The sequence below is a fragment of the Accipiter gentilis genome, chromosome 8, assembly GCF_929443795.1.
Source record: "Accipiter gentilis chromosome 8, bAccGen1.1, whole genome shotgun sequence".
In the NCBI taxonomy this organism is placed as follows: domain Eukaryota; kingdom Metazoa; phylum Chordata; class Aves; order Accipitriformes; family Accipitridae; genus Astur; species Astur gentilis.
Genome location: NC_064887.1, coordinates 19,548,344 through 19,563,862, shown reverse-complemented (window position 1 = coordinate 19,563,862; position 15,519 = coordinate 19,548,344). Strand labels below are relative to the sequence as shown.

Sequence of the window (15,519 nt, the reverse complement as noted above, 5' to 3'; positions counted from 1 at the left end):
CTGTAAGACCTTTTCTTGACTGGTTGTGGTTTATAAATATTAATGGATGGTTCCTTTATCAACATATCTTTTTTCCTTTTCCAAGGCAGATGACCTACTTCCCCAAAAATAAATTTCCATTTATTATTTTTCCTGTAAGTCTAAACAAAATTTATAATTCTAAAGGTGTAATTTCAGTTCCTTGTTTGCTTTGCTTTTATCAACTAGCTCAAAATTTTTCAGATTTATCTCCCTATCTTTGATGATGTCTGCAAAACAGTGAAAACAATGCTTTGTTATGGATACCATCTGGGGAAGTCTGGAAGTCCAAATGCCTAAAACTACCTTGTAATTTTTTTTCTGTAGTTGGCACTTGGAAGATACTTATACACGTTTGCTATATCCAGGAACTTAGATTTTTGAGGGATTTCATTTTGCAAGGGATTTCATTTTGCAAGGGATGTGTAATTGAGAATGTTTGCTTAGTAGTAAGAGTTATCATTCCATGTCTGTATTCTTGGAGTGGGTCTCACTAAGCACAGTTTTATTCAAATACATATTTAAGAGGATGGTCCTTGTTGCAGAGGAACAGCTCTCTCCCTGATGAGGAAAATGTTGCTAGACTACAAGAAGAACTGATTGCGGTAAAATTAAGAGAAGCAGAAGCTCTGATGGGTCTCAAAGAACTAAGGCAGCAAGTCAAAGATTTGGAGGAGCACTGGCAGGTATGGGTAGCAATACACTTCTAGCAATTTTTATTTGCAATGAATGATGACAAAGCAAAAGACTAAGAAATTTTGAGATGTAGAGATCAAGTGGAAACCAGTGATTGTGGATCAAGCCACTGAGGTGAGAAAATCTGTAAATGCAGCTGCCACAAGAAATATGACTTCAAAAGTATGTTATAAATTGGTCCCTAGTTGTTATAGATGGTAGAGAGCCTGTGCTACCAGCTCATTCTGGTGGAAAGGAAGTACCTAATCACTACTCCTACTTCACTAAATGTTACTAAGAGCTAGAAATACGCAAAAGTCTCAGGATATACTCGCAATTCACTGATTTACTGTAGTTCGGTATGGCTGTGTTCAGCTTTTTAATTGTCTGTTCTTAAAATTAGTAAGTTTCCATAGATTTCTAGTTTTTAGGACAAACAGGAGCACTATTGCAACTTGTCCCCATATAACTCTGAGACCTTAAATGAAATAAGAGAACACCAGGAAAGATCAAGCATTATCAGCAATGCCATGGTATATTTTTTTTAGCGTCATCTAGCTCGTACCACTGGCAGATGGAAAGACCCTCCCAGAAAAAACACAGTGAATGAGCTACAGGATGAGCTGATGACAGTCCGATTAAGAGAAGCGGAAACTCAGGCTGAACTGAAAGAGACCAAACAAAGACTGATGGAGATGGAAACGCAGGTATGTTATTGAATGCTAGCATGTGTGAATTGAGCTGAATGCTGGAAAATTGGTGTCAGATGTCCAATGATGATCTTTACCATCTACAGGCATGACTTTAGTTCCAAAATGCACTTTTTTAATGTTGTTAGACTAGGAGGGAAAATCTAGTGCCTACAGTCCAACTTAGTTTAACATCTCTTCTTTAGTCTTTTCCAGGACTAAGCTTTCTGAATTTCTCATTTGGACTAATTGGTAGATTCTGAATGTGTGTGAATCAATTCATTAAATTGTAACTGACGTAACAACAAAAGTATGTTAAAGGTGTTTTAAATTTCATAAACCTAATTGATGATTCTGGTAATAGTAGTTCTAATTCTTTAAATGGCAGTGTTTTCTTTCATCTGGTGAAATTGCTTATATTAGACTACCTAGTGCGGTCATGAGTCTGGTTACTGAATGGTGGACTCTCAGCAAAACAGCTGCATGTTGTCAGGTTTTTTTAGCAGAAGCTTTACCTTTCATGTGCCAGAAAAGAAAAGCATGATTCACCATTGCTGAGATTTCTGCAGAAAAGACAAAAATAACTTGTCTGCCAAGATCTTTTTTGTGTAACTAGGGAATAAGTTGTTAAGTCAACAAATCTGAAATGAAAGTGCGCTCAAGTTGGTGAGTTCATGTGATATTAGTGAACTTTCAACTGAATCAATAACCACAGTTTGCTGTTGATTGAGAAGTATTTGTAACAGGCTTTTTGAGAAATATTCCAATGAAATACGTGCTAAACATAACTGTTACTTGGAGACCTGTGTCCAAAAGGCTAAACAAACAAAAACACTTGACAAGCTTCAGTAATCCCAGAAACCAGGAGAGCATGTAAGGATGTGCTACTGAAGTGAGATAAGCTCACTACAAGGCACATGGTGGCTTATTTCTGACAAAGGCACCACTTCTATACCAACTACTTTAAAATTTTCATTGAAGTGTTAATACTGTTTCACTACAGTTAAGGTGTGCTTTTTGTTTTGTTGGTTTTTCCCCATCTGTGTATTTATTTTAGTCAGTAGGGGGCATAGGTGTCCTGCTGTTTGGATTACATATATTAAAGTCACAAGATCGTTAGGTCCTTCTCACTTCAGTGTTAAGCATCTTTGTATACGCCTATGCTGTTTAGCTATCATTTGACAGAAATGCATTGGTTCTTGTGTTATGTACTGGTCTATGCACATCTTCAAATAAAAATGGTGTGACTTGTACTAATGCACTGATCTTAAGGTGCCATGTTACTTTCAGCAATTCACTGGATGGAGAAATGTGCATGTATTATTTCTGACATATCTGGTGTTTCTTGGATGCATCAGCTTGTTGTAGTTGGGATACAGGTTCACAAAATCTTTGCCTTACCTAAGCAAGAGATTAGGAAAAACAGATGTACTGGAGCTTTGCAATAATGTTCTTACAATGAGTCATCTGTTGTTTAAGAACAATTTGAATATCCTGGTCATAAACCAAATGTCATGCAAACTTTTCTGATTACACTTAGAAAATTCTGAATGCTTTTTCATCAGAAGTTTTTTTTATAGTAAATGATCTATAAGTCTTGTCAGACTTTGGGGAGTTAAATTAATATCAAAGATCTTTCCTTAACATGCATTTGCTTTCCTTTTTTTTTTTTGTCATAAATTTCAGAATCAGATCAATAGTAACCATTTACGAAGGGCAGAGCAAGAGCTTACCAACCTACAGGGGAAGGTACAGTATCTTTCTGCACAGAACAAAGGACTTCTTTCTCAGCTGAATGAAGCAAAACGTAGACAAGCAGAAATTGAATGCAAGGTAAACAACATTGTGAATAAACTATTTGTGTGCTAATGTATATGTATTTTTAGTCTTGTCTTGCTATTGTTGCATAGAATTGTGTCTTAACTGAGAAGTAGAAATCACAAAACCAAAACTTTCTTTTACTGATTTGACAATATCATCTTGAATTTCCCATCTAACAAAAATCACTTGAGGTTTTGACAGAGCTGCTTCTTTGTGGTCCCACAAAGATAAACTTTTCTTTAAAGTGTGGTTCTACTTAGAAAAGCGTCTGTGTATAATATATAAAAAAACACTCTTACACAACAGATTCTGATCACTGTGTACTCCGAGTGTCTTTAGTGACAGAAGAGGTTCATTACTTCAGTACCAACTATTCCTGCAGAATTAGTTTAGATTCAAAAAAAGGGAGTAAAAGTACTATTTGCATGGGGAGGCCTACAGAAAGGAGTTTTAGAGTAGTCATTGCCTAATAGTAATCAGACCTAAAGGGGACAGCCCAAAAACACTGGGCAGAAGAGTTGTTTTTATTACTGTTGATGCACAATACAGAGCCCTATCTGAAGTTTGAATCTCAGATTTAATTAGTTAATTTTGTAACTAAATCCATAACCATTTACTAATAACTTATGTCTTTAACTTGCACGTGCATAACAGGGACAAGAAATAAAGGATACGTCTTACAAGCTTTTTTTCTATTAACTTCTTGAAAATTTTCCTGAAATTGCTACTGAGATTTACTTCAAAAAAGGGCACTATTAGTTGACAAATCACTATAGTTAAGACATTATTTGCTAGAGACAGGAAAACAACTTTTTACTTAAATCTTATTTCTAGAAGATGTATGAATAGCCTTTTATGAAATCAGCTAGTGCTGAACAGCCAGTAATTTCTAAATACTTAGTAGTATGTTAAAAATAGTACTGTAATGAGATGAATAATGAGAATACCATTTATTAAACTGTGGTTGTGAATTGGCAACTTGAGAGCAGATGCTGTTACATAATTTGTTCATGATCACATCTTAGTTTTGCGTTTAACCTAACTGAACCTTTTTTATGTGCACTACTTGTTTCTATTCTCATTCATGCAGAATGCTGTTAGTGGTTGAGTGTTTGTTTTTCAATTTTATTCAATATATGTACATTTTGCTTGTAATACCATACGTACCCCAAAGACTGCATTAGCTGCAATTGCATCAAAGGCTTCCACGGACAGTATGAATCAAGAATGTAGCTTGAGTGGTTTATCGCTGTCACTTAGCCTGGAGGTGAAATGACATCCTTATTAATATGTATAGTTTTGCTTTAACATCGCACTTCCTAGTTTTTACAGATTTTCATTTCTTCCTGTAATTTCTTTTCTCCAAGGCAATACATTAATCTAGGCGATTTAGTTGTGTAGTAAACGCTGATCTTGTGTTCATTACTCAATGGCACAGTATGTAATTTGTAATTGGCAATTTCTTGCTAGTTTTGCCTTAGTTATAGTTCAGCAAAATGAATCTGATTTTTATTGTTGTTCAGTTCCATTTTAAAGAAATTTAAGAACAGTAAATAACTGAGATGTACTCCAGGTATTTCAGGCTTTTTTTTAGGTTTTCATTTTTCTTGCTGTCTTACCAGTTGGATTTGTTTCCAATGGAATCTGAATCTAAAGTGCAGTGAAGATGTAACTTATACTGACTCATCAACTCCATCACAAGCTTTTAGGAAACAAGACACTGAATCTTAACTAGAAGAAATTGCTTCTGCTGACTTTTTTTTTGTTCACCATAATCACTGGTTTCCTAAATGCTATTTTTTTAATAATGAGATTATTCTTATTGATTTTTTTAACTATTCACGATCTTGATGACATGTCTCTTCATATAACCCATAACTTTTTTGTTTGATTGGGTTTTGATACTGAAGCTCCTCATTAATCCTTAAGAGATTGAGAGGGTGTAGTCAATATTCTGAAGTTTTTGTTGACTATAAAAAGAGTAATACATCTATAACCTGACTAATGTGTTAATATACATGACTATTCTCACTGGGATAATGTGCTTGGAATGTTATGTTCTAACATGGGTTAGAGAAAAGTGTGATAGTAATAGACAAAGCACCAGTCATATTTTTTAGATGTTCTCTGAAAGTAGCAGTAGTCAATAGCCAGTGAAGTAGCAGTACTGACATACACTAACATTAGATCCTGAAGTCACTGATAGGAAAAAGATCACAGTTTACATTGTAATATGTTTTCCAAGTTGACATTTATGATATAAAATGAAGTATTACTGATTTGATGCATATACATTACCTGGAGTTCCACTGTTTAACTGTGAACTAGAGTGTGACCTCTTGGGATGAGGGTTAGTATAATACCATATAGGCTTCTGTACTGTTTAAATATACAAGGTTTTTCTGCTAACTGTATTGAAAGATGCTCAAATTTAACTTGTTGGAAACTACCTTTCTTTCATGTAGTTTACCCTCATATTCCCTTTTCCCGCTGCCTCTGACATTTGTTGTGAACTGTCATTGTGACTTTAATAATTTATATAAACAATTCAGCAATGTTTTACAGATTTAATAAGAACGCTGTGTCATCAACAAAATTAAGCCATGTTAAACAATATGCACAAGTTTAAGTGTTCTCCTCTCCTTAACTTGGGGCATAACTTGGTATTGAACTTCCTATTGCTGTTTCAAACTTAAGAAAAACTTACCAATTTCTATCTCTATAATATACAGCTAAGTGAAAAATGAGAGGATATAAAAAGCCATTGTCCTCTGACAATTGATTTGTAAGGATTGTCATTCTGTTTTCTGTCCCTTACTCTCCACGTTCAAACTACTGGAAGTATGATTTTTTTTAGCTTAATCTGAGATTCATGCCAAATGCTTTCACTTTTTGTTGTTATAGAAGAGACTGTATTAGGTTCCTGTCTCCCCAACTCTGTACTGCAATAAATGAAGGAAATTCCTGCTTGGGATTGCTTACGATTATCTCACTGTGTGAGGAAAATGAGATTTTAATGTTGAAGTGAATTAAAAGAAAAAAAAACAACAGCTGAAGTTTAAAGAGAAACATTGTTATGCTTGTCAAACCAAAACCTTGAAACATTACTGGCTTTTTTTTTTTTATAGTAACTACCTGTACAAGAAACCAGTGTGTCCTATAGCTACTATGTAAGACATATGTTACAAGTGTGAAGGGCTACCCTCCAGCAGTAACAACAGACTTGTCATAGCTTTAGTCCTTTCAGAAGTAGGTTCGGTATCTGTAATTTTACCAAATAGTGTTGCTACCAACTTAGATTTGGCTTGAAATGCAGATGATAATAGGCAGGTTGAACTGAAAAGACAGTACTGCTGTATAAATTCCTGAAATAAAGCTATTTAACATGTTATTGATATAACAACTTTGTATTCAAAACTGATGAAAGTTTCAGTCATCTTTTGGGTAATGTCATGGAGCAATACAGACAAATATTAAGGTGGTGGGTTTTTTTTTTCCTTCCTATTGTTCAAGTCACCTGAAATGATGGTCTGGTTTTATTTCTGTCACTACATCTTGGCTACGTAGCGATATTTCTACTTGAAGAGGTGTATCAAAAAAAGATATATTTGGATTTTCAACTCCTCAGTTGTTTTTATATGCAGAACAATCTGGCACATTGTTTCTGGAGCTTGTATTTTTCTTTAAAGAATAGCTTAAAATACATAAGCAGAAATTAAAATTTTTGTAGCAAGTTGCATCTACTACCACCTATACGGCAACTGTTTTCTGTCACTGTGTACACACTGTGTACTGTTATGTTTTCTCCTTTTTATCTGACTATTGCTTCTACAGCAAGGACTGAACTTCAGATTATTTCTTGAACCACAGCACTGATCTTTCTAATCAGTTTGGCTAAAGAATTTACAACGTAAGATTTGTGCCCCCAACCCAGTCTTGTCTTTCCTACTATATCAACTTTTGTGGTAATTACTGAGAACATGCTCTGTTTCAGAGATAAAGCATCAGTGCCATCTCGAGCAACACTACTGACTGATCTCAGATACCAAACTTAAACCAAGCCAGTCTGTCCTTCAGCTTTCAGTTAAATGCATGCAATCCTGTGGACTTGTGGGTTTGGCTTCATTCAAGCAATCAAGCAGCAGAATTTAGCAATAATGGCTAAACTTTGGCTAGCACATGATGGATTCCTCTGAAGTGGACTCAACTGATTACAAATGCTGTTAATTGGATCCTGTAGATGATGTATCTTCATTACAGGAATCCTCTTCAAAACAAACAGCATGTTTTCAACTAGCTGCTGTAGATAAGCTTTGGCATATTCAATTCAGTCTCAGCCAAACTTTCTAATGAAGAATGGTTAAGTAATGTCAGTTTGAAGCAGACATTAAAATAACTGAAATACTGGAACTGATTTGCAGTAACCACAGTTTGCAGTTATACCAGTCTGCCATAAAAGTAGGTACACCTGAGCCTAGTTTGTCTCTTCCCCAGAATTACTTGTGCTCCAGCTGGAAGTCTTGCTCACTCAGTATCTATACTTCTTTCTCTCTGTGGTTGTGAGAAGCTGCTGCTGATACAATATTAATTGTTTTGTGCTGAAGTCTTGAGGACTTGCCCCATCAAATAGAAATAAGGAAATTTCCTTCTCTCTTGTCTAAACTCAAATTGCCTATCATTTATAGGCAAATTTACAGGTTATACTTACACCAGGAGTCTGATTGTAGATTACTGGTATTAGAATTTTATTCTAAACTGTCTTGTAAATCTTTATTGTATATTGTGATTAAGATAGCTGGACTTAAATAAGGTTGAGAATATCTGGGTTTTTGTTTGTTTTTTTTTTTTTTTTAATTTTTTTTCAAAGAGAATGATGAAATAACTTTTGTACAGCTTTGCTGTTCATATATAAAGTCAAAAGTTGAAGCATGAGTTGGTTTTTTGTTGATACTCTTTCTTAATTTACAATATAACATTTCTGGAACACAAGATAGCTGTTTTCTGGACTTGGAAATTGATAACAGCATATTTTCAAAACTACACTGATTATTATTTTTTTTAGATTATTATAGTTTAGAATTGATATTAGATGACTACACAGTTCTATGGGTTAAAATTAAATTTGTGTTCTTTAGAATATACCTTATCAATAGGTAGGGTATTTCACACAGCAGTGTATTAAGTTTTCTTTACATGATTTTGGGTAAAAGCAGTGCACAGTCTTTAATCAACTGAAACTGATATTATTTGTTAGCTTCAATCTATTACTACTTTCAGAGTAAAGAAGAAGTGATGGCAGTACGGCTCCGTGAGGCAGACCGCATTGCAGCTGTGGCTGAACTCCAACAGCATATTGCTGAATTAGAAATCCAGGTAACAAGTGATGGCATTAAATGTGTGACTTGATATTGATTACTTTTTGTACTTTGTGGTTTTTTCTTCCTCCACTTTTTTTCCCTATTAACTTACTGTGAATACAAGCCACTGCTTTGCAAAGTGGGATAATGCTATATTGCTGAATGTGCCTCCTTTATAAGCCAAGGCTTTAAATCTTTCTTACAGGCTTTAAATCTATCTTATCTACTTGTGAACTGGTAATAATTACTTCTGTACAAGCACCCAGCTACAGGCTTTTAAACTCAGACTTCTGTATTTGTTTTTTGTCCCGTAATTGGTAATTCTGACTTATTAATAGATTGAAAACATCCTCTGTACAAAAAAATGCACACATTTTGATTCCAGAAACCATTCTTTTCTGTACTTACTGCTATGACCAGTATTGGAGGATTTGTTGTAAAACTCTTTCTCCCTTTATGTGAATCTTGAAACCAGAAAAGTTATTTACTGCTACCACGTCACTGTAGGATCTGAAGATGTATCCTTTGGCCTCTCTGTTGTTCCTTATGCTTTCAGTTCCTCTTGCAGCTTTCACAGTCCCATGAACTCACGGCTCCCTTGATGAGAGAACCAGAAATGACTGATCTTTATATTTTCTTGGCTTTGAGAAATCATGTTGTCTTACTGTAGTCTGTCTTTTCTATACTTGTATACTGTTATCCTGTCTGAATTCTGCTGCACCTATCTGCAAAGGTTTTCTTGGTTATTATTCCTAAGTTACAAGCTAGTTACTCTCTAGTTTACTTTTTTTTTTAAACTGGTATTGCTAGTGTCTGTCTTCCCTCTGAAATCTTTCCTTCAAGGTGATGATTTTACTGTATTGTGTCAAAGCCGCCTTTTCCCTGTGATTTCTCGACTGCTTGCATCTTTTTCATCTCTTCATATATGGAACGAACAAATAAATTTAATGGAACTTGCATAAAGAATTTGCACATTGAATATTTTTCTAGTGCAGCAGGTGCTAGATTTATTAAAAGATAAACCAATCATTTCTTTTAATCACATAATGCTTATATAATGCTGTGATCAGTACATTAGAAATACTTAGATAAGTATAGTAAGCATTGCATACAAATCATTTATCATCTAGTAAGATAACGAGAGAGTAGCTGAGTTTAGGTCAATCTTCTACTCACGTGTTGGCATTCTACTAAAAAAAAAAACACAAAAAAACCACAAACAAAAAACCCCAAAACTTTAAAGGTTACTTCAAACAATGGGATTTTGTAGGTGAGGAGCCAGTACTCATTTTGCATTATTTTTACTTTAACATAGCCTTTAAATGCCATCCTGCTTCCATTGTTTGACTGATATGGGTCTCCTAAAAAGTACTCTAGTCTTGATTTTATGAAATGAAGAAATGGTGAATCCCATAATGATCAGTTGTTTTTTCTGATAGCTTTCACCCAATTAGTATTATGTTCATTTTTTAACATAAATATATCTGACTTGGTTTTCTGTTGTTTGATCAAATCATCAGTGCTCAATCACTTCATAGCTCTCTCCTATTCCCTTTCCATATATCTGCTTAAGCTATGAGTACCAGAATTGCATGCAGATTTTTATAATGTCTTGTCATGAGACAGGTAAAGTTAAGTGCAGGAACATAATCTATTTTATGACTCTGGCTAATACATCCAAAGATTACACTGTCCCTGTTTTTTCATGGTATTGCACTGTCTCACGTTCGGTTGTTTATCCACATCATCCCTCCTTCCTTTTCACTATTACTACTTTGTATGATGCAATCTTTAGTTATGTTTTTCCGTTTTTCTCATATTCTATGTAGCCTTGTTTTTTTTTGTTTCCTACTAAAGTGCATTTCAAGTTCCAGTCTTTTTGGTGTTCTTAGATGATCACCTGTTAATGATTTCTTGGTCTGTAGTCTCTTAATAAGATTCTTCATTTTCTGAGCAAATAAGAATGGCTGTGCTTGCTCTGTATGCAGTCTGGAGTATGAAGTCATTCTGTGGCGGCTGTTCATGTTTCTGATTTAACGAGTTTGTCCTGTTAGGCTTTTGGCAAACTATTGATCTCAAACTTAAACTAGCTTGAAATACAACTTCTACAGCTGTGAAATACAGGTTTTGAGTGTTAACGGTATGAAGACATTTAAAATAAAAGTGATTTAGTAGAAATAAGTTCCTCTAATGTCAGTTTACTTATTTTTGACACTCTAGATGTGATTTGAAATGCTTTTTTTGGTCTGTGACAGATTTTTTTTTTTGTAAGATTCTGTAAGCAAATAGATATTTTTGACCAGTGTGTTTTGCCAGCAAATACGAAACTTATGATCAAAACTTCCTTTTTGGGTACTCATGCTCAAAGGCCTCTGAAACACCTGCACCAAAAAAAAGAGTAATAATGGAGTTGGAAAGCCTTAACTCCCAAAGCTTGTAAACTATAAAACATGCAACTGATAATAGAGCTTAAAAAAAAGGTGGTTTTTAAGGAAATTGAAAATCTAGATAACTTCTTCCTCATTGGAGAAAGAGCTGCCTCCCGTTCTCTTCCATTTAGCTTGTCACTGGAATTGCTGTGAACTGATGTGGGGAGCAGAGGGCCTTTTAATCTGGACTTGCCTAATGACTGGCAATGAAATATTTAATACCATAAATACAATTAGCCAGTCTTGGAGCATAGGTGTCCATCTCAAAGTTAATTGTGCTTTTAACACGGAGCATCACAAATAGGTCTGCTTGTCATATTGTTTCAAAGCTGATAAAGATGAAGGGAGGAAGTTAATTTACTGCATAACCTTCTTTTTTTTTTTTTTTTTTTTTTTTTTGGAGGGGGATGGTGCTTTTCTAAGAAGCTGTAGGGATTCAGTGCCAGGTCCACATGGTCCATAGCAATGCTTAACCTAAATTGTGCAGTTTTCTTTTAAATGTTCATGTAGGTGTAGGTGCAAGACACTGGTGTTAAATTTGTAACACAGAGTATCACTACTCCCACAGAAGAACTGATCTGACATTACACACACAAATGCTAGATTTAAATCACAGTTTCTGGGTCGCTCTTAGTTTTGGTTAGTAATAATGACGGAGAAGGAGATAGAACTCTATCATTTAATGGTAGATGTCATTCTGCAGCAAGATGTCAGTTTATTATGAAGTTAGGCAGTTATTTTTTACATGTTTTGAATGTCATCTTGGTCAAGCATTCAGTTCTTGATGCTAAGCTTTTAAACTTTTCTGTAAGCATATTGAAGTGTAAGAAATAGTCCAATACATGATGGATATTCTAAAAACAAAAGAAATGTCTGAGTCGTTCCACAGCAAAAGTAACACAAAATTGAAGTGTAACTGAAGTTTATGTTGCATATACCTAAGCCCCAGAAGTGACAAAAAAAAACCCTGAAGTTATGTATAAATAAAGGCTTACTTTGTCAGCCTTTTTCTCCTCTATCCTCTCCTTATTTTTATCTCACTTGCCAGTTCAGCTTATAAAACCCTTGGGAAGCAAACATGACTTGGAAGTATTTAGCAGGCTTCTGGGCTTTGAGCAGGACATCTGAGCAAATTATTAACAAATGACGGATGGATTTTTGGATGGCTGGGCTGCTATTTTTTGTACCTTCACACTGGGGAGAAGCTGTTCTCTTTAATATGATATGTTCTGCTTTTTCACAAAGGTTAGAAGTTCACATCCTATAACTAAATGACTTGTTTTGGCCAAGCTATATGCACTCTCTGATCCCTTTTGCCCCATCCTTTTGTAAGATGTAGAGAGGCAAGGCTAAGGAATGGATATTGTCTCCCTCTATATCTATAGTCAATCAGCAAAACCTCAGGTTTGTTTCCTCAGGGAATGAATCTTTCTTGTTTTCAGCTGAACTGGTCTGATAGCTTCAAACTGCAACAAGCAAATGCTTTTAAATTCTTGATTTCAGCCTTTAAAACCCTGTTGCTTTTAGCTTGTGTGTGGTTTCCTAAAGCTGCCAAGAAAAGTCTACCAAGCTTCGCTATATTTCTGGCCTAATAGTAAGTGTTCCTTCTGATTGCATATGGGCAGTCCTGTTAGTCCCTTGGTGGTGTTTTTGGTTTTTTCCCTGCAGTAGTTGAAGGAAGGACAGACTAAATGAGAGAAGAGGCTACAGAGAAATTCAGGTGAGGTCAAGTCAGTTACAAGCTGGCTAGGGTAAGGAGCACTAGGCCAGTGAAAGTGTAGGCAGTCTGGGGAAGCAGAGCTGGGGCAGCTGCAGTCTCTGCTCTGCAGCTTAATCCCTCTCCCTCCATTTCTATTTAGGCTGGTGACTCGTAGCATCCTCTTAAAATTATCTATGGCTGGCTTCAGTTACAGAGTTACAGAGCTCACTGGTAGTACAGAAAACTGTTTTTAGGTCTGGGTAATCTTAAAGCAAAAACTATAAGAATTCATTCTTCTCTTTGTTAGGTTGATCTGGACAGGGGGTAACATCACTTCCTCTTGATGTGTTTCCTGGTAGATTCAGAGAATTTTGTTACATTTACCCTATCGCTAACCATGTCAAAGCTACTTTGAGAAAAACTGTAAAGGAAATCCATGATTGTGCTAGTTCTCTCCCCCACAATTTAAACTTTCAGCACTATTTCGTTAGAATGAAGCCTTTCTATGACCTCTGTTTAATAACTTTTCCAAGTACTGACTGTTGAGTAAAGAAATTGTTTCCATCTTTTCAAATTACAGGAAACTTTTTTTTTCACTCTTATCAATAGTGGTGTGTGATGTTAGTGATGTGTTTTTTGAAAGTCTAGAATGAGTCACTGTAAAGTCACTGAAAGGACACTAGTTACCACATTTACCCTTCTGAATAAACTTAATTTACATTTTTAATGCAGTGTCTTTTAACACAGAGTAAGAATTTTAAAGCCTCCCCTGAAAAGAGGCTGAGGCAGATTGTTACCAAGTAAATTCTAAGTCAGAAAAGATCAAACTAAGGGTGGTAGGGAAATGTCCTACCCTCTAGACATTTTTAGTAAACTTGGTACACTGTTTTCTGAGGAACAGTAACTGGTGTGCCTGGATTTTGACTGCCTATAAAACCATTGGTTTTGTTTTTCTCTGTTTTTAAGTTTGTAGTTATTAAAGTGAAAACAACCTTAGATGCTTTCTTATTATTTAAAATGGCTTATTTTCTTGTTGATGTGTATTTCTTTCCCTGCTCTGATGTGTTCATTAAGAGTGTTTTGGAAAACTTTGTGCTTGTGCTGCTCTTGGGATGAAACACCTGCAACTGAAATTTGATTACACTGATCTTCTGTATCTTAGACCTTGGTTGAGCAGCAAAAGCAGGCTTAAGGCTTCCAGTGTCTTCCAGGCGGTTTCCAGTGATTGATTTATTTATTTGTTTTTAAACTTTGTTTTATTATGACTACTATATTTGATTTTGGGGGGGTACTATGCAGTAATGGTTTCAGGTATTTAAGATCAGCATGCTTTGAAGCAGTCTGTCCTTGCACTCCTGTGTTGCCAGCTGTGCATCCTGGTCCTATGCTGATTGAGTTTGGAAGGTCTCCACATGCTTAGTAGTTCTCAGTAGCCATTGCGTGTGTCTCTCGAGACTAGCTGCTGCTGCTGCTGCATTTTAAGGTACAGAAAGTACCTTTCTCTTAGAAAGCCAGACAAAGGAGGATTTAGTATGATACTCCAACCAAGAATGTCAACTGATAATTTTTGGTGGGCAGAATTTTTCCTCATTCTAAGAAGCAAATTTTGGGGGAACAGATTTTTCTTCTCAGGAGTTCTCAGTGTAACTCTTGATATGCATGCAAGTACAGTCACTCTAGTACTTCAGAGCAGGCTGAGAGAGGTGAGAGCTTCCAAAACTGAAGGGGCCTAAGTGAGTTCTGTTTTAGCAGCTGATTTTTTTGATCTATAGGGCTCATTTCCTGCTTCACTGCCCGTGCTACTCCCTTTCTATACATAACTTCTGAGGCGGGAGGTTGGGTTGGTTGTGTATTGGCTGCTTACACTGTTACAAGAACCTTTTCCTTGAGCAGAGGTGATACCTGGCCACTAGGGTGTTTGCTTCCCTGATAGAGGGTTTTCTAACCCCGCCAGTGCTGGTGGAGCTGGTCTGTTGCAAGAGATAAGACTGGGGGGAGTTACTAATCTTCAGAAACAGTGAAATCGAAATCATGGATCTCTAATTACAATGTAACACCAACTGGCATTACTTTTCTAAAAACCCTTTTGGGAAAAGGAGGGTAGGCACTGCAGTGGTGCCAATATGCAGAAGCAGTACCCCAGGGAAAGGATGTAGAGATCACTCACATATGACTGCAGGGTGCTTTCAAACAAAATTCCTAAATTCCAGAATTGGTGAGCTTTCATTATTTTGCTATTCTGATAATACTCATACTTTGCTTATTGATACGTTATCCAGCTTTTTCACTGTATGTTAATTTTAAACTTAAAATGGCTATTATTTGCCTAGAGACCAGCTATTCTTTGTGTCGTGACCTCCCCTAATACCACAGATTTTCTGTAATAGTGCTCCCCCTCAAAAAAAAACAACAAAAAACAAACAAAAAAAACCCAAACAAAAACCCACATCCTCTGTGTATAATCTTAGATTTAAAAAAAAAAATAGAGAGATTACTAATTGCTTATGCTATTTCCTTCTAAAAGGTGTGATGTTCATACCTTAAAGACTTTTAAATTGTAAGTGGAGTCTTAACATTCACTTTTGAACCAGTACAGTTGATCTGAGTGTTTTCTTCAGAAGTACAAAACTACTCAAGCACAGTAGGACAAAACTGTTCAAGCACAGTATAAAATCAATGCTGAGTGAAATGCCTGGTTCCTACTGAAGTAAATGGTACAATAGGAAGCACTCAATTAAATTAACTCAAGCTACATGAAAGCAATTTAATTTTTCTTATGTCAGTGGGGCTGTTTAGTAACTTATGGTGTGCTCTCACCTTGAATACTGTGC

The 15,519-nt window shown here is 35.7% G+C and overlaps 1 protein-coding gene across 7 annotated transcripts in view; it reads left to right on the top strand.

The window, feature by feature from the left end:
• EVI5 (ecotropic viral integration site 5) overlaps positions 1–15,519 on the top strand; it is a 93,254-nt gene that overhangs the window by 46,536 nt on the left and 31,199 nt on the right. For all 7 annotated transcript variants that reach the window (XM_049807293.1, XM_049807297.1, XM_049807294.1 and 4 more), the window contains 4 exons: positions 564–704; positions 1,242–1,400; positions 3,069–3,215; positions 8,481–8,576. In XM_049807293.1, the coding sequence (XP_049663250.1) occupies positions 564–704; positions 1,242–1,400; positions 3,069–3,215; positions 8,481–8,576 (543 nt within the window). The remainder of the gene's footprint in view (positions 1–563; positions 705–1,241; positions 1,401–3,068; positions 3,216–8,480; positions 8,577–15,519) is intronic.